Here is a 23,727-nt window from a genome sequence, read left to right as displayed (position 1 = left end):
TGCTGAGACACTTAATGAAAAAAAGAGTATTAATTAAAATAATAGCAATATCCATTTTCTATTTAATTGCAATGGTGCATTTTTAAATCAATTTGTTGAATAAAATACAAAATTAGGGGTGACACTTGTATAATGATGGAATGTTGTTGTGACATATCAGTAAATGGTTTCACAGGACACTTAACATAGCAATCCTCTCCTCTCGCATATCTCCTACAGCTTCAAAACAATCAAGTTAGGTCATTATACTTTCAAAAGCTGATTGATATAAATAGATACCTGCTAAAGTGTATACTGTATTCTAATAAGGTTCTCAAATATTGGCTTTTGTTCATTTTGATGATTATTTAAAGAACAATCTTTCTAAATTTAAAGGAAATTACTAGGGCAACAAACTGAAATGTTGGTTGCTATTCTGCTATTGAGAATTAGAAAACTTCTGTGAGGTTTTACTTCTGGGAGGAAAATATTTTGCTTACCATTGTTACCTTAAATTAGACAACTGACGTATAGATATACATATGTCACCACTTACTTGCTGTAACCTTTGCAGGGTCCTCAGCAGTTCCAAAAGGTAACTTATCCCCCCTGTTTTGTTATGCTATGCAGGCAGTGTAGATCGCTAACTTTCAATGCCCAAAATAAGATTAAATTTATTCCATGTTATCAGATATTGAGAGATATCCAAAATTTCTCTCATCAGATCTTTGCTCTCTGTGAGGTCTATTACATACAATTATTTCCTGCTCATAAGGATCCTAAATATCCCTTAAAGTCTTAGATTTTTCTTGTTCTTTTTTACTTCTGCTCACCAAAGTAACTTTAGTAGCTTCTCTCATGACAATCAAAAGAGTTGCAGAGGTCACTCTGTAGCCCGTGGGGTTTTTTCCCTGAGACCCCAAGAAAAACAACCACCCAGAAGTGCATACCTTTGGCATATAATTAGCACATAAGAATTTCTCAAAAATAATTGTTTGTTCATAATGATAATGGGAATGCTTTGAAAAAAGTTGCATTGGAATGAAAAACAATCACTGAATTCTTTGCATATTTTATTTTTCTTTTTGATTTCCAACTCACACACATCTGGCATATTTTACATCTTTGCAATAAAACATGGTTACAATAGCTTAAGGAATTTATATATCCAAAATATTTCACCATGATCTCAAGATGAAATGAACTTGTCTTCCAGATGTTCAATAGTCTCCCAATTCTAAACTACAAACTCAAGATATTGCTTACAGACAGGTGATGAATAACTTAATCATTACGTTGATCCCCATGATTTCCGGACCTTATAAATACAAACAACAATGAAGAAGGAAATTCAGGGCTAAACTTACTAATACAAGGTGGATAACAAATAAGTAATCACATCAATAAATAATGATATGTTCCCGGTGCAAAGTGCCAATACAAAGAATCCATTATCTTTTTAAATAAATGACTGCAAGTGAGTGTAAATTCTGAGAAAATTACATTCCTGTTACATGCCTCATAGCCCTACCGACACAATATGTACATCTATGACAATACAGTCACCAAATATACAAAGAAGAAACATGAATTAAAGTGTATATACCCCTGGGTGTGTAATTTGATCAGTACAATGTGCAGAAAATTATTCTGATAGTTATCATTACAGTATTGTAAAAGATGAAGTGCCTTAGTCTGAGTGGCTTCAGGTGAGATTTTCAGAAGAACTGAAAAGAACAACCTCAGTCACCTTTGAAATGAAGCTAAGGCTGTCAAATAAACCAAGCTCCTCGGATTAAAAATAAGGGGGAAAAAAATCAGTGGGGGCTCTCTTGCCCATGATTTATATGCCAAATGTTAATAATCCAGAAGTATAGCACTTTGTATGTATTGGGAATCATTAAGCATTACAAAGCATTAAACTGAACTTCCCTCTTTTCTCCCTTTCTGTCTAGTCTTTAAATTTAAAAGGGAGGAAATTAATTTCTACTGTATAAAGTATAAATATGGCAAATGATGGCTTTTTATCCAAATGCTTTGTGAGCAGAACTCCACTTAAGAGGGGTAAACTTTAGATTCAAAAAGTGAAAAATGTGTTGGTGAAAATGTCAGAATTACCGTTTGCTCCCAAATTCAACCCTTTAACACAAGCTGTACCCTTAGGCAGATCTCCAGTCTGATTTGTGTGAATGCACCTGTTCCTTCAAGACATCAGGTTTAAAGTACATGCAAGTTGTAACTCCACAATAAAATTAAGAAACAGTTTTGTTCTTTATACAAGGTTTTACTTTTACAAAAGTATCCCTTTAAAGTTAAGATGTGCATCTGATGTACAAAGTATCAAACATATTTTTTTTTAATCTCAGCTTGAAAAGAGGCTGGAGATGGGATGCATGTTAGGTTCAAAGCCTAAACATTGAAATAACTGGACACAAGGTTTCCCAGAATTTTCAAAAGTCTCTTGTGGCGCATCCTACTACCTTTTCTCAATAAACAAAGATATATGAAATAATTACCAAAACATTTCCTAATTCATATAATTTACATGATACAAGCTTGCTTTTCAGCAGCTGGTGTTCAGTTGTGAAAAAACACACAAAGTAAAATGGTTGCTGACTACAATGTACAGCTATTGCTGGGTGTAATGGAATGTACAACGGAGGTCAATGCAGACGTGGTTTTCCACCAGAGACTACACCTTTCTTTGCAGCACTTGTGCTCTCAGCTTTACCTGGGCTTTCAGTTCTTCACTGCGCTTCAGTATCTGTTCTGATGTTCATAATGCCACCGGTTAAAATCTATATTAAAAGCTACGATGCTGCCAGAGGCCATGCCAGTAATCAGAGTTCTGAAAAAGATATCAAAGATGCTGATGTTAATTCTCTTTTGCCTTCTTGAGCTATGGTTTTTCATAGACAGAAAAAAGCTAAAAGAACAAGGCACTTTTTGCTATACTGTCTGAAGTTCTTAAGCTTAGCTGAAAATCAGAAATGTATTTCAAACTTTTGCAATTGGTTTTAAGGCATTTAATAGGCATTACTGTACTCTGATCTAATCTGACTATTCCTTTGTTCTTAAGTGCAATTTTAGTCATATTTTGCTAGCCAAGTGTCTAGCTTACTGACTTCAGTGAAATAAGACCTCACCTTAATGTTAAGTGCTTCCATTATGAGACTCAAGTATCAGAGTAAGTGTTGAATCAGATAAATTAACAAGAAAACAACTAATTGCTTCTTACACATCCTGTTAACGACTCCATACCATATACTCAAAGTTCATAGCGATGTATACTTTCTGTAATTTTAGTATTTACATACAAATATGAATGACAAATTCACCTCTGATCATGAGACAGATCCATAGCTCTTATGCCAGCATCACAGCCAGGGTAAATATAGAGCTGCTTGAAGTCACAGGCCTGCCATACTTCCACTACACCATTGTCTCCTCCTGTCACCAGGTTCTGCCCATCACTGCTCAGGAGGATGGCCTTAAGGAGAAAATGAAAAATCCCAAGCACACAGTTAACTTTTATAGAAATGGATCAATATTTAAAAAACTGAATTTACTTAAAAGCATTTCTTATGTTCTGCCCACTTAAATTTAAAGCAAAATGCTTCCTCTCCTCTTTCTCCCTAGTCTAAAAATAAACAAACACATTTTGTATCATCAAATTTTAAAGACAATTGTGTGGTATTAAACATGATAGATAACAAAAAAGCTCCTTGGCTGAATCTGCCAATACTTGCATTCAGCACATTTCTACATACCAGAATTTGTTCTACAATACTCTGTGTTATCACTACAACCTAAAGCACAGCAGTGGTCTGCATTCCTAATGCTTCTTCAAGTGCTAGTGACAGAGCAGAGCCCTGCAGGCATGAATTCATGTCTTGGCTAATAAATGAAGAATGAGGACTTTTCTGAGCATTTTGTTTCAAAGACATATTTCCTACTGAAATTTAATTCCAAACAAAAATTGTGGGAATATTGTGGGCTCATAAACTATTTGTTCTTATTTATTCTAGATAAAGCTTAAGTGCATTTTGATATTTGGAGATGGTGATGACAGAATATGTGTTTGAATGGCTTAACCAGGAGGCAGCAATTTTATATATATGATGTCCTCTAAACCACGCAGCAAATAAATTCCACTTATTTTAATAAATAAAGGCAACACACAACAAATGTTTGTTTGCATTTAGATTTACCCTGGTTGAATCATTGATCTCCATCTGAGCTAAGAGTTTGCCATTAATGCTGAAATTGCTGAACCGTCCTCGTTCATAGTAGATGATGCAGTGACCTTCACTAGACACTGAAATTAAGCGAGGGTACAGGCAGTTTTCTGTTCCTTCCAGGGCTCTCAGCAAGTCTCCAGTAATTGTGTGCACTAGGCAAGGACCTTCTGTATACGAAAACATAATATATCATACATTTGCTGTTTATACAAACTATATAGTCTGTGCACAAAAATAATGCATAATACACTTTTATATCACATTAGTGCTGCATAGATATAAGAAGCTGCAATGTTTACTTAAAGAATTTAAAACGGACAACAGAAAAGGAAATGCAAGAGCTAGCATGTTCAGAAAATAAATACAATATGCCCAGAAGTGTATTATTCACTTAGACTGGTAGGAGTTTCCCTTGATCTGTCTTCTAAAACACTCTTTCCTCTTCCCAAGCATTCAGAAGCTTCACTCTTAGTGATTTTCTCCAACAACATGAACTCTCTTTAGCCTGCCCATTCACATTAAACAGATGTGGCCCCATCAGTGACTAGTGGGAGCAACTCCCATAGGGCATGTAATCATATTATATTTCTCCTATAGAAAATGGCAGTTCCTGTAGATCCTCTCCCCCAATAAACATTTGTTATGCATAGATTTCAGTCCTGATTTGTTTCAGCAATGGGAGTCATGTGAAAGCCAACAGAGTCACAATGATACTTGGAATATGAGATTTAGGAGATCACACTGTAACTCCATTTGCTCCAGAGAGATTTTAATATGAGATTTTAATGTCTTCTTATTACAGTCATGAAAGAAAAAAACAGCTATGAAATCTACAATGTACATTTTAAGATGCAAAACTAAGTTTATTTACATTTCAAGAACATCGAGAAAAGTTTTTTTTGAAAGTGAGATCTGTATTCCTACTAAGAAAAAGGGTCTCTTCTCTGATAAATGTCACAGGAAATTCTAAATGTTTTCTCTTATGAATCACAGGATAATCCTGGACAGCACAGTAATCTCTTCCTTATTCAACTGGTTCATGACCCTGAAAGTAAATTCATATTTGCAGACTCAGCCACCTCCTGTTAAGTCCTTCTAACTTTGAAATTCACACAGCACCTGGGTTTTCCCAGGTAGAATGAATCCGCATCAGTGCATTTACCTGTGAACCCTCTGCTACAGGCTTTTATCTGTGTTTGCATAAAGTCTTATGCAGAGGGACCCCAAGTTTGGCTGCATCCATGGGATACCAATGCAATGGAAATAATTTATTTTTTCAAATAGTTGAGTTTCAGCTTTGGAAATACTGAAGTGCCAGGATATTACAAAAAGTGATGCCTTCACCTTTAGAATAATTACCTTGTTAGAATTTTCAAAAGAAAATACCTTCATAGCTGAATGGTCATGGGCACAAAATGGCACATCTGATTTAGGATGCCACTGTAAGGACATACAGACTGACCATTGTTTTTTGGGTTTGTTGGGTAAGAATGTGGAAGCTTCAACCTGATTCATAAGATTTTCCACAGAGGAGTCCTAAATGTGCTGTTTTCCTGCTTCAGTAGGTTCTCAAGTGCTGCGTGTGTCATCACAGTGCCACAGCCAGTTCCAGAGGAGCAGCTGCCTACCAGGAAGCACAGGCTGAGCTCAGACTGCATGGCAGGCAAATGCAATACTGCCATGAGATGCAATTTAAGAAGCTGGAAAGGGACTGAAACTAACAGATCTGAAGAAAAATCTTTTAAAAAGGCATATATTGGGAAAACAGCAATTAAAAAAAAAAATTATGTCTGCATTTTTATATGGTCTAAAGTTTCAAAAGGAAGAACATAGGAAGACTACTTCAAGAGACAGACTGGGCCTCCATTTCTCTTGATCAATTATAAACATATTCTGAATTTGATTTAAAAATCTTTGGTTCTCTATCAACTTTTATGTCTAAAAATGTGAAAGTTACCAAAGCAGCAAGTAGTTAATGAATCAGTAGATAACTGAGTACAGATTCCATCTATATTAAGAAGAGGCAATTTGCAAAAAGATTGTTGGAAAGGGTGGACTATTATGGCAGCCAGAGTGCATGAAGCTGCCTTAAAGGCTAAGAAATAGCAGTGCATCAAGAAAAAAGATTTATCTCCAGCATCACTATACATTCTTTTCACAAATGTCTTGACTTTGCCTATGACTGTTATGTAGTATGCCATTACAAGAGTTAATGACCCATTAGGGTTTCCTGTTAAAAATGGCTTTACTCAAAAGTTTCACACTCAGCTTTAAAAATGAATGTTGAGCTCCAAGATAGTATAAAAAGCAATAGCCCAGGAACTCAGCTGTGAGCAAAACCTGGCAGAGCAAGCATCACATCCTTCTTACCCTCAGAAGCAGCAAACTCAAAAATGAGTACAAAGATATCAACGGGGATGATTAAAAACAGGTATCACTATAGACAGAGACAGCAAGTCACTGGATGTGGATGTAGGAGTAGAGTGGAACTGAGATAGGAAGACATATAAGGAAAATGGAAAAATTAGGGTGATGCAAAGAAAAATAAGAAGGGAAAAGAGATGATGAAGCACAAAAGAAAGTAAGAGAAAAGGGGAAGAGGGAGAGCCAAATAGGAAAGGAAAAGAGAAAAAAACATCAATTTGACAAGTTAAGAAGCTGAATGAGAGAGGTCAATGGGGCAAAAAAGTGAACATGGAAATAAGGAGAAGTAGGAGAAGATGGGCAGAAGCAGTGAAATGGAAAAAAATTAAGGAGAAACAGAGTAAGAAAGGATGAAGCCAACATTCATTGAGGCTGGTGCATTATTTACATCGATTACCAGTCATACAGGATATTGCTGCAGGCTTGGAAAAGTATTTTGAATACTTGTGTTAGCAATTGTTGGGTGCTCTGGATTCCATAGACAAATAACAGGGAGAACCTGCAACTGCTTGTTATTTAGAAAACATCATAAAAAACCCTGCTGGACAGAATGCTGCACACAGTTCCAGAGCAAACTGATCCTGCTTCCCTGGAGAGTGAGGTCAGTCCTACAAACTGCCTCTCAATTAAGATCAAGGTGGAGAATTGTGAGCTGGCCCTCCCTGAAATACATGTCTCTATCAACAGGTTTCTTCAAAATCACTAGATGTCATTGGAATTACTGCATACATTTCTATGAAATACACTTCCAAATCTGGGCAGAATAGCTGCATAAACTGATGGCTGGAAGGAATAATCAACTTAGTTTGAGTCTAAACTTGTAAGTGCAGATTGTAAATAACAATTTTCAGAGAAAAGTGCTTCAGACTCTCCTACAATTGCAACACATTTTAGGAATAATTAAAGCATATATGTCTTGAGGGAAGTCTGAGAAATACCACCAAAAAAGAGTCTAAAAATGTTAAGACTTAAATCATAAAAACATTTCTGACCTTTAGCACCACTGATAACAAGTCCCAGCTCTGCACAGACTGACACGCAGACAACTTCATGGTCATGACCTGTTAGAACGGCACGAGGAGCTGGATAATCACCTGTTAAAAAACAATTTAAAAAGTGAGGAAAAAAAGAAAAAGGAAACAAGGGAATGCCAAATCAAATATGGTTTATCAACAAAAGAACTTTGCTGTAATTTGCTTGAAATCATTAAGCATGAGAGAAGTGCAGTGTGATTAAATATCTCATATTTAGGATACCAAGCCAAATATATTCAGATATCATAAAGCTTCAAAACCACAACTTCCCAATGCATTAATGAATTAATTAAAAGAACAAAAAATGTGGTGCTATTGAAAGCAGCTCTAATGTAAAGGTCTGCTATTGAACATATACGTCTCCAGACTTGCTCTATGAACCTAAAAATTTAGGATGTTCTTTTATTAATGATCCTAATTTGTTTCATGAAACTGGGGATAGGAAAAGAAGAGAAGAACACTGTTCTAGAAACATACTACTGCTGCATAGACAATATTGATTCAGAGACACATGGGATGGTCACAAATTAAAATATGCCTAAAAATGGTTATTGGTACGCATAATTATATATTTATTTATTTACAGATATTTTTTATATATATATATATATATATATTCAGGAGAGAAATATATTTTATTTTGGTTTCAAACAAGTGGGCATTTATAGAGTATTTACATGACAAACAGCAGCATTTCTATTGTTTCTAATAATAACAGATGCTGATGACATAATTGGTTAGTATTTGATATTGCTCCGCCAGGCTAAGAAAGTCAATTGGCAACAAAAAATTAGCAACTTGCTAGATAACACAGAGTTCACATCTTTATATTTTCATTATACAAATGAAATACAGAAAATTGAGATATTCAAAAGGACTGGAGCTCTGCAAGTGTAGCAAGTGCAGTTCACATACTAAAAGAAATTACCTAGGGAAGTACAGATAAATTACTGTAAGATTAATTCTGTACAAAATAACAAAATGGTTAATACACATTTTTCTCAACAAGAATTGGAAGCAAAGATCTCATTAATACCAGTCACCATTAATACCAGTGTTGGACTGGAAGTCTTATCTGGTTTTGCTGGGATGAGGGGTACAGTTGGTAACAATAGCTATATTAAATCAGGCTCCATTTACTTTTTTCAGCAAATTTGTCATAGTAGTACAATGTTTTGATTTAAACCAATCTTATACGCAACTGACTGTGGACAGCACGGGTGGCACAGAAGCTGGTAAATGACAAATCTTAATTTTTTTTTTTAGAGAGGTATATAATATGAGCTATATACAAGGATTTTGGAAATCAGGATTTGGAAATCAGCTTTCAGTTAGGGGCAAGAAATTGATTCTTAAATCAAATACTAACCAATAATATTATCTTGGCTTATAATAAAATAATTGATGGAAAGCTTCATAGGCAACTGTATAATGACAAAAGAAAGACATTATTATGTCATTATTATATCATTGCCTAGTTAAATAAGAAAGTAGCAAAATGTGGTTTTATTTCTTTTCAATGCAGCCAGGTGGAAGCTCATGTTCCTGGACAGGCACAAGCTCTGTTCACTGAAGAGAAGATTCTGTTCTGGGAAAGAAGTGATATAGAGTAGGATTTATGGAAAACTCCCTCACTGTGAACTTTCAGTGCAATAGCTTAGATCAGCAAATAAGAGGCAAGAACTACTTTGCCATTGAAGACAGAAAGATGAAAGTCTTGTTGCCACATTTACAGAAATGAGCTCAAAGGAGGGTCACACAAGTGGCACAGGAGAGTAAGAAAGGAAGCTGCGCAGTGTTTAAAGTGTTTTTTCTCTCTTCACTGCATAAGCAGCAAAGTGATGACTTGAAGTATTGACTCTCTGCTAACTGGGAGTCACAGGCACAAAAGATGTCCAATAACCCAGAAACTTATCTTGCAGCTAATGGCACAGAGAGGTCCAATAGGTGAATGGCTGCACACATTTCAACTCTGGAATAAAATGCAGTTTCCTAAGTGCAAATGCAGTTAAACACTAAACCAAAAGGGAACTATATGAGTAGCTAAAAAGTGTTGCACAGGTTTTTGAAAGATACGCATTAGGAATGAAGGCTTGGATAGACTTTTGTGGGTCAATGAAGTTAGTCTACTTTTACTACAGACACTCACATGATATAAACAGTTAATGAAATGGCTAACTTGGTATGTGATGTAGAAGGATGTTCCAGACTGCTCCTACTCTAAAGGAGAGAAATATTCTGAATTCCAGTTTGAATTTTTTCTTGTCTACCTAGCACCTCTTTTTTCTTGTGTTAGCATTGTCCTTTAGCTTCAGGTCTTCTTCTCTAGCATTTTCCCCTCATATGTACTCAAGGAATAAATCACCCTTTTCAGTCTTTCCTTCTGAGTCTGTTAACCAAACCAAACCCTAATAAATTCCTTCGAAGGGATGGGCTTGCCATTTTCTAGCCATTGTAGCAATGCATTTCTTCACCTGTCTGGCTTTAACCTCATTCTTAAAATTTGGGTATCCAGAAATGTACAGAATCATAGTTGTCAAAAATTTAGTATGAATCTACAGCTTTTCTTGTCAAACCCTAACATCTTCTGTCATCAAAATTTAATAACAATTCCGTAAGTTTTAATATCTTTCTGAACAAGATGAGAACTACCAACCATGGATTTATAGACTTCCGTTTTGGACACAATAGTACAGAATGTGTCAATCTAACTGGTCTTGTTATTCCAATATACAGACACATTAAAAATTTCTTACCTCTACTTCAAACAGCTATCTCAATAAATCCTAGTTTCCCAAACTTTAATCTATACTGCAAGAAAAGAATCTTTTTAATCTGGAAACTGAAAATGTGAACTGAAAACTGAGATTTACTGCTAGGGAAGCATGGATGTCAGAAGAAACAAAAAGATTCTTTGTGTAGCTCATCAAAGATATTTTGATTTTTATAATTTCCCCATCAACATTGCTTTGAGAATACCATTTCCTTTCAAGGTTTTCTTTTCTCCAAGTGCATAACATAAAAACAAACAAATAAAAAAGAGCAATTAATTAAGTTCAAAATTCTCCACTTTTTTTTTTTTTTTCTTCTGTATGTCCTCCTGGAAAAAAGAGTATTATGTCAATGGCCAGCTTGGCTCAAGCTATGATTATAGAGCTGTCATCATACTGCATCAAACTGCGTGACTATTAAACTATTAAATGGCTAAAATTTTTGAAGGAAAAGAAATGCAATTTTCAAAAGGACATTTTCCTCAGTGTTTCCTAGGAAAGTTCCATAATATCAAGGAACTGTAAAATTCCAGAATACACCAAATAAGCATATTTTATTGACTTCTTGATTTATAAAGGAAAATGCTTGTAAGAAACAACTTCCCTAAAACATAGATCTATGAGTCTTATTTTGTCCTGTTTTTCAGTAAATACAAATTAATAATGGAATAACAATATTAGGAGTAACTGTCCAGCAGTAATTGAAAATGGGATTTTTTTTCCCTTTGGGCTCAAATAAAATATTATTCACTGAGAATTTCTACAGAAAAAGCTGTGGCATGAACCTCAGTCATATTACCTTTTATTGCAAAGGAAAGAAGCTGTGAACTCCAGGAATCATTCAAAATCTAGCAAAATATTCTGTCACTGTCACATCACCACTGATAGATGCAGCCAGAGGTCAAAGGCTGCAGCTCTAAGGGAATTGCAGGTGAAAATATCCTACCTAAGAACTGAGATACCATCACTGTAAACTCCCTGTGATTTCCCCAAAGGTGCACCTTTGAACTGAATTACTAGAGGGCAGAAGGAAAACAAAAACGTGTGGTATTTCCAAACGAGTAAGTTTTTCTAGAAAGTCTAAAATAAAACACATATTTCCTTCTTGCTGAAGAATATAATGTCTAATATTATTGTGAGGTTCTTTGGGAACAGATGGTGCTCCTGCATAACAAGGAAAAAAAGAAGAGGGAAAGAAAGACAAAAGACTGTTACGATTTCTCTCATATTGTCCTTTTCCAGGAATTATGGACAGATTTCTATGGGGACACATCTAGGAGTCTTCTGTATAAAGAAACATGAGAGCACATGGCAAATTTTAGCTTCCATTTAATCTCTCACTTTGACAAAAGCAAGTACAAGTAAATCCTGAAAAGGAATTTACTTTGCTATTTGCTTTACTGTCAAGACTTTTCAGGGATGCTGAAAATAAATATTAAAATGTAGAGGGATACAAAACATCAGAAAACAAAATTTTAGAAAATATAATTGCTTTCATGGAAGTAAAAATGTAAGTACCTTCTCAAATTTTTACTGTCAGAAAAAAACATCTTAGAGTTTGATTAAAAGATGATGCTACAACCAATAAGTATGAATATCTCAAAACAGAAAACTATCAATAACAATGCCCACAACATGAGGGAGCAATGAGTGTAAAAGAAAGACGGCTGACAGGAAAATATTAGTATATTCAAAATATTTTCAGCTCTGGGAAGCAGAGCTGGTTTATTTGCTGAGGAGTATTGTATATAGCTACAAACAGTTCACCCAGGTGAGAAGGCTTTCAGGTACCTTGCACTAATCCAGAAGGTAAAATACAGTGGAGCACAGGAGATTATGGATTTGTAGCATCTCTTCCTATCTTTTACACTAAATTGCTTTGGGATCTTGGGCAAGTTGTAGAACCACCCTGCACTGTATAATTCCCATGAAGCATGCTGTGTAGCATGGGCACAGACATCTGTTGATAAAATATTAGAGATAACTGCATTATCTCAGATGGATTATTGGCTCTTTTACCTTTACATAGCAGCCTTAGAAGAGAGATGTCTTTGGCAACCAGGACAGAGATGGTGCCAGTAAAAATTACAAACTAGTTTTCAAAAACTTCTGCTCTGGCAGAGCAGTGCTAACATACTGTTATTTCAAAAATTAATACCTGAATTGTACAAACTTACAAGTAACATAATAAGTCCTTAAACAAACAAAGCAGACAGCACATGTGCCCATGTGCTAGTGCAGGGCCTTCAGACAGCCACCCAATTCTCTTGGTGCAGAGCACACTGGTGACAATTTTTAAACTGCTGCTATTTAAAGGCTAAGCTAGGGCATATTAAAATGTAGAGGGATATAAAAGAACAAGAGAAAGTTCTGAGTTCAGAATACCTATTCTTTCAAGACACAAACCTGCAGAACCCTTAATGTTCACAACTTCAAATTGTTTCAAAATTATGTAAAAGGAACATATAAAGATATACTTAATGAAAGACACACACAAAAAAGTATATTGACTTGACAAAGATATTTTACGGTACAGTTTACCTTCCCTTTCAGATATATACTGAATATACTCACTGGGACAGAATGACTTCTTAGCACCTGTGAAGATTATGTTATAATGCTAAATAAACCCATCTTATGGCTGATAGAGCATTTTTCAATGGTCAGCACAGCTGCTGTTAGAAAAAGTAGGGTTAACTCCCACACCTCTTGTGACCATCCTCTTGGAAGCTACAATAGGTAATGAGAAATGTCAAGTCCCAAGATCAATGAAATTTCAGGCTCTAGGGAAAAAACAGGAATAGCATTGATCCTTTTAAAGAACACCAGTCAGAGGGTGAATGTAATATATTGCATGGAGAGGCTCAAGAGGATAAGCGGCCAGGTCCAACATACTTACCTGACAAAAAATTCAATCAGCCTTTAGCACAAGCTGCCTACCCTTCCTTTCTTTCATGCAGGAGTCTGATTCCAATTAAAGTGTGCAAATTAATTTTTATCACTTCCAAATTACTTTCTGAATTTGTGTCTGTTTCAGATGAAAGCATCTGTCCCTCACTTTTCTGCAATTCTATCATCTACTTTGGTATATCTGTTCAAAGACTCTGAGATAGTTCTCATTTTCAAAGTCACTTGTTTGAAAGAGACATTCAATAAAGTAATCATAAAATATAAAAATAAAACAACTATAATGATACATGTTGAACTCCAGGGCATATCATGTACTTTCTTTGCTCCTTTTTGTGATGACTAATACAGTTGCTATGTGAGAAGAAATTTGTATACAAATTAGCACTCAGCTAAAACAAATCCCTATATATCATAAGAGAAGAAAAATCAAACACAAATTGTCAAACTCCATCACAATAATTTTTCTATTCAGCCTCTGAGAACTGCAAAGATTTACATTTCCCATATCACTTCAAACAAATAAAATAAGCAAACAATGTCCTTTGCATGTGCTGTGTCTTACTAAGAGAAAACAGATACCTTTCACTGTTCTCGAAACTGCAGCAGATTTATACAATCTGCTCATCAACTTAATAAGGTGCAGATTCAGATTAGCTATTTCAGATGGGCAATTTTGGCTTAGAAAGTAGATATTTGACCCTGGCAAGAGGACTAAGCTTCATTCGGTTCAGAGTTTTTCTGATAGGTGGTACGTAAGTAAGCAAGGATAAAGAAATAAAGGGAAGTTCAAACGTACATAAACCCAACATCCAGGGAAGTTCAAATGTACAAAACCCTGCATTCAGATACCCTTCAGCCTACAGGAAATCATGCCACATCTCTTACTTTCCAGAAGCATTCCCAAACACCAGCCTCTAGCCTAATCTTAACAGGACCTCCAACATTGGAGCTTAGCAATGGTATGGCCCTGAGACCAAAGTTGAGCTAGAGAAAGCTGGGACAAGATTTGCCCTACATGCTGCTGCTGAAGGTATGCAGCATATCACTCATGATTTCTTGGTTTATCTATATATCCTATCATCATGACATATAACATGCATAAATATGAGCACAGAAAAGAATTTTGCTTTCTACCAAATCTAGAGGTTCTCAGGGGCCCATCCTATGATAACTTATAGCTGATAGTCAGCACATGCTTGTGAACATGGGAATAAGGGCTTTAATTCCCCCAGTCTCTAGAGGTCAAGAACGTAGTTCTCCTACTTCCTGGACAAGCACTCTAGCCTGAAGATTTCCTTCAAGCTTTTTCAGAAAAAAAAATATTTTAAAATTATAAAATGAAGTTTACCATGGTCTCATGGGCAAGCTTTCAACTACGGAGCTAGATCAATCACTTGCATCTTTTCTCAATTCTCCTCTTTAAACAAGAGCTAGTTCTGTATTTCCCACAGACCCAGTTGAGGTGACCCACTGAGCATACATCTGTACAGGTATTTCAGCCAAAGGTTCTACATAAGTCTGACAGGTTAGGTTGTTGACATACTTGCTGTTTAGTAAAGATTGCATCTACCTCATAGATGCTGCAATACGAATTTTAGCAGAATCTGCAAGAAATTTGATCTGACAATCTTTTGCCTGAGAGTATTTCTATGTTTTTATTTTGCCTGGGAGTATTTCTATGTGATTTCTATGTTTTTGAATGAAATGGTATCTACATTTTTCAATACAAATATCAAACCACACAAACTATTTAGGGCTGGAGGTCTGCTTTTTCTCCCCTTTAAGATTTTCTGAAACAACTAAAGTTCCTTTTGGTAACTGGATGTATTGAAGTTAAAATTGATAATTAACTGTCTTTCAGCTTAAAAGATAATTATGAAGTCAAACATCTAACCCAGGTAATTACTATACCTGACATTTTTCTTTGAGTTCTTCACCTTCTTATATCCTCTGGTATAAAACACCTTATCTGTATCTCCAGGTGACAGCTTTTAAAAAACCCAATACCCCTTTATTTTTCCTCTGAAAATATCATCTACATCTTTCTGGAAATGAATTCTAAAGATGTTAAGTCAATTGGATTTGATCTACATCGATCATATCACTCATTTTTCCTACAAGGAAACCTTCTAACAGCAACTATAGATTAGAGTAGATTAGGAAATATTTCTTTATTACTTCAGTGGCTTTAACGAGGTAAAACTTCAAACATATTTTCATAAGGATTATTGAGAATGCTTCACTCTTGGAAATTAGTTTAAAGGGAATCAGTCATATGACAGTTATCATGTCTGCTCGAAGTAGCAAGCAGAAACACTAAGTAATTGTAGAAGTTTTTAAAGGCCCTTTTTTTAAAGGCCCTTTGTTTTTGTGATCCATCCCCATTAATGTATGTTCATGAAAAGTCAAAGTAGCTGTTAATAATAATATGTTTCCAACACATGTTGTTCTGTTTATAGTACAGTACTATCATATAATTGGCATATCTATGGTAGCTTCGATCCAATTAATAGAGATAGAAATAATAGAAATGCCAACTCTTCTTCAGCATGAGTCTTCAAGATGTCTTCAACATGAATATTAAAAAATCTTATCAATATATTTCAAAGCTACCACAGTGGTCCTAGGTACTTAGTCTTCCTGAGTTCTGTTACCTGTGCCTCTAAGATTTCATTTGACTGGATGTGGCTATCTGCAGCACAGTCCCCTATTAATGTGACCATAAGGCCATTTCTTCAGCAAAACAGCACCTTATTGACATAGAGGTACAGACCGTGAGCAAGTCGTACAAATAATTTTGGTTTTGATTTATTTCTGTCAGGCAGGTCATATTCTTCCTTTCATAAAATTAAAGACCTCCAAGGCAGAAATTCCAAAGTTATACAGCTAAGATATTAAATCTGAGGTACCAAAAAGCACCACTTTTGTGCATTCAGATATGTAAGAGATGACAGAATAATACCAGAACTAAAATAGTTCTATCTGGAAAAGAATTGAAGTAGTTTGTATCAGCCAGAAAGGAGATGCTAATTGCAAGTCTGTCCAAGGACTTTACAATCAAGAGAGGTAAGGGGAAAGTCTTACATTTTTTTCTTTAATGAGAGTAGAAAGCTCTTTTTATTTTTCTCTTAACATAGAAATACTTTATATGAATGACTAATACTTTATATTAATCACACAGGCATTCAAAGAATAAAAATGGCATCAACCTAAACAGACTGCTGAGACATGAAAATCCTTGTCTGACTGAATTTATCCATATTGGAGAATTACATACTAAAAAAAATCATGGAATATAGGCAAAAATGAAAGAAATTTGTTATTGGAGCACAATTTTCTTCTTTCCCCTCTATTTCCTCTGTTAGAAAACCAAATAAAATCTTGTGAGAAAGCAAGACTTTTATCTCTCTGCCTTTTACTCTGCTTACAGACAAATGGAAAATAAATCAGAAGTCAATAAAAAGTTTCTTGCTGCAAAATAAACAAAATATTTACTTTTAAATACATAAGACACGTTTCTACCAGCCATTCAGTTGAAGAAATACTTTCACTTAGATGTCTGTAACTGACAGTACTGCCTCCAGTGAGTATTTGAATCAGAGATCAAAACTGATAGTGACAGATTCTTCCATTTTTATCCAAAGACAAAACCCTTCTGTTGAAAATTATCATTAGAAATCAGAAGCTTCTTTAAGTGAAATAGATTTAGTGTTGTATAAAACAGTTCTAGTATATGGATGAAAGCTGCTCATTAGCTGCAGCCATATGCAAGATGGGATCTTTAAATTAGTGGTGCACTTTAAGTGTCCTTTTGCATAAATTAATATTACTATTGTGTCCCACTCACTCTGCAAAGCACTGATAGTTAGTCCCATGTAAATGAAATGTAAACTTTTCCTGACATTTTATCTTTTTCAATTTTTATTCAGTCAGACTGCTTCCCCAAACTTTCTTTCTCTTGAGAAAGACCTTTCTCAAGAGAGTCTCATTTAATTCCATGGCATGTGAGACATTCCTTTTTTGAAAAGGCAAGCAGCTGATATAGCATGCTGTAGCACAAAAGGAGTAAGTTAAAATGCCAAAAAAAATTTCCAGGGAAAGGGAAGTCAAAATATAGTGATATATATCCTGTCACTTAAAGGCCACAACCATCTTGTTCTAGTTTATGATGACATGATGCTATAATTGATAAAGGCAACTACAAACTTAGGAACTATACTCCCATCCTATTATCTCTTAACATATAGAGAGTGTTTAAACATTTTTTTGGCTATGCATTGCTTAGCATGTGGTGCTCTTCTTATACCAACTTTCAACCTGTAAGCAAAGTTACTGATATATTTGGTAATAACTTCTGAAGCTGAAAGAAGGAATGCTAAAACAAGTAGGTGTGACAGAAGGCTTCTGGGAGAGGTGTTATTGAAGGATACTTACTGCTGTTTGGATTGTCACCTATGATATGATGCCGGCCACTCCAGTACCAAAGCAGCAATGTAGCATCGCGAGACCCAGACACGATGTAGCAATCACCCCCAATGTAGGATTCTGACCTGGCGAGGCAAGTCACGACATCCCAGTGGCCAAACACAATCTGAGTTAATTTTCCTGGTGGGAATGAAAAGTCATACAAATTCAGTTTTCTAATGTACTAGCAGCATTTAGAATTCATAAACTATATAATTAATATTCAGTTCAAATGTAACTTTTGTTTCATGTCCCATGGTTAAAGTTCACTAAATGTTACCAGAAGATTAAAAATCACAAAGATTAAACTTTTTTTTCCACCTTTTTTTTCATTCCTGTTGAAGGCTCTGCTCTGTGGCAATCCATAGTCTAACCCTTATCTCTGAAAATCAAGGCAGTGCTGCAGTCACTGAATATTAAGTGGAGTTAGGGCTCCATCAGTATTTAAGCAATAGCATTAGAACAGTATTTATGAATTTAATGAGTGATATGCATAAGACTGCACATGAACTTTTCCATAATTGTGCTACATTATTATGTTAAAATGTGTGTTTGTTCTATGTTAATGTCAGACAAATGATTATCACCTCCTCCTTTCTATTATTACAATTAGTTTTTAGCAAGATATTAAGAGATATTAGCCTAAGTAATCACACAAAGCACAAAATATTGGTTCCTGTAGCAGGATATTCAACCTAATTCCTTACTACATAAAATAAATAGAGCTAGAAATCATAGATCCATAAAAATATTGTAAAAAAAATTTGCTTGATTTTTTTGACATGATACATTTCCTGAAGATAAATATGGTTTTCAAAAGTTATTATTAATAAAACTGTGTTCCATTTCCTTTTACATCCTCTATCTTCCATTTTAAAAAGTCTTAAAGTTATCATGCTGAAACAATAATGAAGGATTTTATAAAATGCTGTTTACCACTTATTGACATGTAAGCACGAGTATTAGATATGGTACTATTAAGACAATAGTCTTTGTCTGCTTTGTGACCCAGGAAGAATCAGAGAGCTGTATTTGAGGTCACCTGTTTCTGTGGAATAAACTCGAAAGCTCTTGTCCCAGAAACCACAGATGAGAATGTAGCGATTATCTGCTGTGACCACGAAGCAATGCGCGTTGATCTGGATGCTCTGATCCACAAGGTCTGTGATCTGACGTTTGTTCACACCAGAGTTATTGGCTGTAACGAAATGCAAAACACATTTTACATGTAAGCCATTCCAACACCTTCCTGTCATCCATTTACAGGAGAAAATGAATACATTTAACTTTCAATGAACTGTGAATTCGTTGTTGAGTAAGCATTTTGAATATGAACATTTAGAGCTGTCTATATGGGTGTCAGAAATACAAAATTATTGTGAGATTTCTAGTTCCCCTTTGAATAAGAGAGAAGATTTTACAAGAGATTACAATTTCTCATAAGCTGCCTGATGCACTGCATAATATGTGGTAATAATTTTAGTGCTCTGCAGAAGTAGTCCCTCAAAACAATCTGAACCAGGGGAAAGTAGAAGTCCATATAAAATATGAAATCAATATTAACAATACTGCAGAGAGCCAGTTCTTGCTGGTTAGTATCTCTTCCACAGAAAACAGCTTGTCTTGTGTGGCCCTGACAGCCCTACACCTCCAGATGCTTAACCAGATTAAAAGCATAAGGATTCAACCCATGAATGAGGGGAGACCTCATTGTAGTCTTCAGCATCCTCACAAGGGGAAGGAGAGGAGCAGGTACTGATCTCTTTACTCTTGTGACCAGGGACAGGACTCAAGGGAAAGGCATGAAGCTGTGTTAGGGGATATTTGGGTTGGACATCAGGTTTTTTACCCTGATATTTGGGTTCAACTGGTTTTTTATCCAGAGGGTGGTTGGGCACTGAAACTGGCTCCTCAGGGAAGTGGTCACAGAACAAGCCTGAGAGAGCTCAAGAAGAGCTTGGACAATGCTCTCAGGCACATGATGAGACTCCTGGGGGAGGTCCTGCACAGAAACAGGAGTTGGACTTGATGATCCTGATGGGTGCCTTCCAACTCAATATATTTTATGATTCCATGGATCTACTCAAACCTAATGTGACTTTGCAGTACAGGAAAAGTAAGTCCTATCATCTGCTCCTCTAGCAAGGACCCAGGCTATGGACAGTACTTCTAAAAGAGGCAATGACACCTAGAAACTCCCTTGGACCAAGACAAAAGGAATGGTTCATGCACAATCCCACCAACCCAACTGCCAAACGGAGCTGTTAGAAGGATGCTAATGACTGGGAGCCCACAGCTAATGTGCTCTGTCCTCCCTGTGACACAACAGACAAAATAAAAGTGTGTTCCACCTCAGTATTAACTTTCTGAAAGTTGGGTATATAATCTAAGTTAATTTTATCCACGCCATCCAGTCTCCCTGGAGAAGACGACATTTTTTTCACGTGACAAGTCATCTCGCACTGTAATAACTGTCAAAGTGCTAGACAGCTCCAGAGGACAGTTTGTCTTTCTACAGTAGTTATGGAGGGAATCTTGACAACTAACTTCAGTTACCCAAAGTTAGAGGTAAAAATCACTCTGAGAAATATGTTTCTCCTAACATAAGAACACAACCTAATGCAGATAATAATCTGATTTTCCCCTGTTTTTTGCTATACTACTTAAATTGCTCACAACTGCATGAAATAAGAGATTCAGTCAAAAAAAAAGCCCCATTCTATTCTATTTTAAAATTGCTTGTGGAAGTTAACATCATGTTTGCATACATTCTAAGAACACATATTTAAACTACCAGACCCTCTATGTCCATCAGCTGAAAGATCATGAATAGCAAATTACTCAAATTTCCAGAACAGATGGGCACAATAGTTGTGCCTTAGCTTGTGAGAGAAAAAAACTAAAGAGAAAACCACTGTCATTATATGAGATCAGATGCAGCACACAGAATGAGAAGCTAACTCTCCTGAGGTACTTCTATGTAAATCTTTTGAACATGAATATTGACACAGAAAAAAATGGCTATGTTTAAAATGGCTATGTTTAAAAACATATTTTGTTCTCAACAATGCTACAAACTTGTCCCTAAAAACTCCCTATCTGAACATTCTGTTTCAAATTACTGAACTCCCTCCCTCCTAAAAATCAAATAGGTTCAATTAATGAAAATTTATGATCATTAGGAAGTCCTGCAATCTAACAATTTTAGCAGATGCTATTTCTCAAATAATTCACTTTCTCAAAAAAATTCCGGATTTTAAAAAATGCTATCAATTTAAAAGCCAGTCTTTTCATTATTAAATTAGTATTATTGACTAAATCCAAATCATAAAGTGAATGAAAATAAATGGATCTGCATCTCCACTGATAAACATAGTGCTGGCTGTAAAAAAATATATGCTATCTCCACAGGACCCTCATGTTTTATTTTACTAATGTGACCTGATAAGAGAACAGAATTACAGATATGGACTGACAATTAACTGACTTAATTGGTTGTTTCTTAAATACCAGTTGCTGGTGATGTTAATAACAAATAGCATTCATGTAATTCATTCAGCATCAATAGCTAATGCTTTTTAGTTCTCCAGGACTGACAAGAATAAATATTTTCCTATTTTCTGTGTTAAATGAAGCATAATATATAAATATAGCTTAATCAATAATTCCTGAGAATGCCAATTTCAAATATATTGCTACATTTTCATCTTGACATACCAATCAATGGATCCATTTCAATTGGAAGATGATGGGCTTGATCCAAAGAATATCCTGGGGCTCCCCGAAGGCCTACACATAAAAGGAAGAACAAAGCACATAGAAATCTTTTGACATGACTTTTCTAGGTTTAAAAGTTCATTATTGGATTCTTAAATATTTTTAGAAAGTAGCTTTTTACTATTTGCTTTACTAATGTTTTAAGATTTCTTTCTCTGTGCTTCACAAATATGCATTTGTTAATTCTTCATTTATACAAAAGTAGCTATACGTGTAGAAGCATCAACTTAATCACAACTTTTGCAGCCACACACATTCATTAAATAACTCATTTAAAATAGTATAAGAGGGGTTTTTTTATTATTTTTGAGCAGAGATCTTAGCACAGAAAATAAACTTAATTAGATTAAACATTTTTATGAGTTTCTTATATATGGAAACCTGTATGTGACAGAAACTTGGACCTTTTCATGGATTTATCTAAAATTTTTAGATGTAAAACTGTAGGGTACACTAAATGTGCCACAATTATTCCTGTTCATTCTATTCTAAGTCATCTTTAAGATGTTCAAATGTGCATCAGGGGCTAGAAACTTAGTGTTATCTTCTCCCATACACAGATAGCATTGCTTTGGCTCTTCTGAGCACTTTCCCTGGTATATAAATCAAATAGTCACTACTGAAAACAATTTTTGTCATGAACTGCCACATTGCACAAGAATACCCTCTATAACAGGACATACAGATTTCTGAAGAATAAAGTCCATTTTCTATTACTGCAATCAACTGGAAGAGGTAAAAGAAAAGCTAGCTCTACTATTTTCAGAAAGACACAGCTCTGAGAACTTCTTCCCTTCTTTCTGTCTCTTCTTTCAAAACCCAATTAGTTTGGGACAGATCTTTACTGGTATTAACTTAGATTAATTCCACTTCTATTATGAGATGTCTCTGTAAATGACTCCTGCTGTTTATTAAATTCCAAAGCTCTATATACATTCTACAACAAGTGATCTATGCATGCATTTCTGTAGATAAAGCTATCCTTTATATTAGAGTTATGCTTTATTAAAATAATATTATGCCAATAGTAGGAAATTGATACCCTGTCCTGGATTAGCCTCCTGCAAAATAAGCAACATTGCCAAGCAGGATGTAAATGTTAAGAAAATCATTATAATGAGGTTTGATTCACTAAACAGTTTTATTTTCCTCTCTTTCTATTGTAATATATTTAGAAAATATTACTTTTTTTTTAAATTTAGACCAGAGGTTTACAAATGGTGTGAAATTTAATTTATGATTGGTTCATGCCTTGAATTCTGAATTTTTGCAGCATGACTTACGTTTTACAGGAGTATAGAGGAAAACTTAAAACCTTACTGTCATATGCATCATGAAGACCAACAAAGCTTCAGCTAAACTAAATAACATCAAATGACAGATTTTAAGTAAACCCTTGAACTCCAGGATACTGCAGTATTAATGAGATTAATTCCTTCACAGTAAATTGCAGGCAGGAATTTTGGGTTCTCTTGACTCAAAAATCTGGATGAGAAAGGGCTTTGGTTATCCAGAACCAAATAAGCTTCCTCAAATAGAAGAGACATGAAAGATGATGGGTATAGAGTATTTGGACAGAATCCCTGAAAAATCAAAGGAAAATAATTAGGAATTAGACAATCCATGTTAGTCAAAGGTGCATTAAAACAACACAGGATAGTTTCTGCACCTCTGAATCATTCCTGACACTTGCATCTTCCATTGAGGACATTGTCACTAAATACTTTAAAAAAATGCTGGGGATTTTTTCCCCTCTAGATTTTTACCTTTTGTTTTAAAGAAATGGGAAAAAAACATTTTTTACACGTAATGTAGTTGCACCTGATGGAGTATTATAAATGTTTCCAGACATTGCAGCATAAGGTCTATTGCTGCAGCAAACTACCTGAGAAAATTAAACCTGTTTGTTCCCTCATGTACCTCATGGCCCCACCACCTATTTAGCAATGTCTGGAACTGCCTTAGCACCTGCACATCCAGGTGACATAGACAGTCCTAATGGCAATATGGAGAGGTGAGCAGAGGGGCTGGAAGGGAATTTTGGGATGGCGCTGTTGGATAGGCTTTTGTGAGGGAATGAGGAAACTTCTCCTCAGAATAGTTAAACGTCTGGTTGCTTAGGCTTGC

The 23,727-nt window shown here is 35.4% G+C and overlaps 1 protein-coding gene across 2 annotated transcripts in view; it reads right to left on the bottom strand.

The window, feature by feature from the left end:
- Positions 1-1,035: 1,035 nt before the first annotated feature.
- The window catches only part of NBEA (neurobeachin), a 457,382-nt gene continuing 434,690 nt past the window's right edge, over positions 1,036-23,727 (bottom strand). For both annotated transcript variants that reach the window (XM_054003372.1, XM_054003379.1), the window contains 7 exons: positions 21,541-21,612; positions 18,866-19,021; positions 17,794-17,964; positions 7,637-7,738; positions 4,191-4,387; positions 3,318-3,469; positions 1,036-2,827 (listed from right to left, as the gene is read on the bottom strand). In XM_054003372.1, coding sequence (XP_053859347.1) covers positions 2,737-2,827; positions 3,318-3,469; positions 4,191-4,387; positions 7,637-7,738; positions 17,794-17,964; positions 18,866-19,021; positions 21,541-21,612 — 941 coding nt within the window. In that variant the 3' untranslated portion in view covers positions 1,036-2,736. The remainder of the gene's footprint in view (positions 2,828-3,317; positions 3,470-4,190; positions 4,388-7,636; positions 7,739-17,793; positions 17,965-18,865; positions 19,022-21,540; positions 21,613-23,727) is intronic.

This window comes from Vidua macroura, chromosome 2, assembly GCF_024509145.1.
Source record: "Vidua macroura isolate BioBank_ID:100142 chromosome 2, ASM2450914v1, whole genome shotgun sequence".
NCBI classification, from domain to species: Eukaryota; Metazoa; Chordata; class Aves; order Passeriformes; family Viduidae; genus Vidua; species Vidua macroura.
Note: the sequence above shows the minus strand (reverse complement) of the source record. Positions and strands in the feature narration are given on the sequence as shown.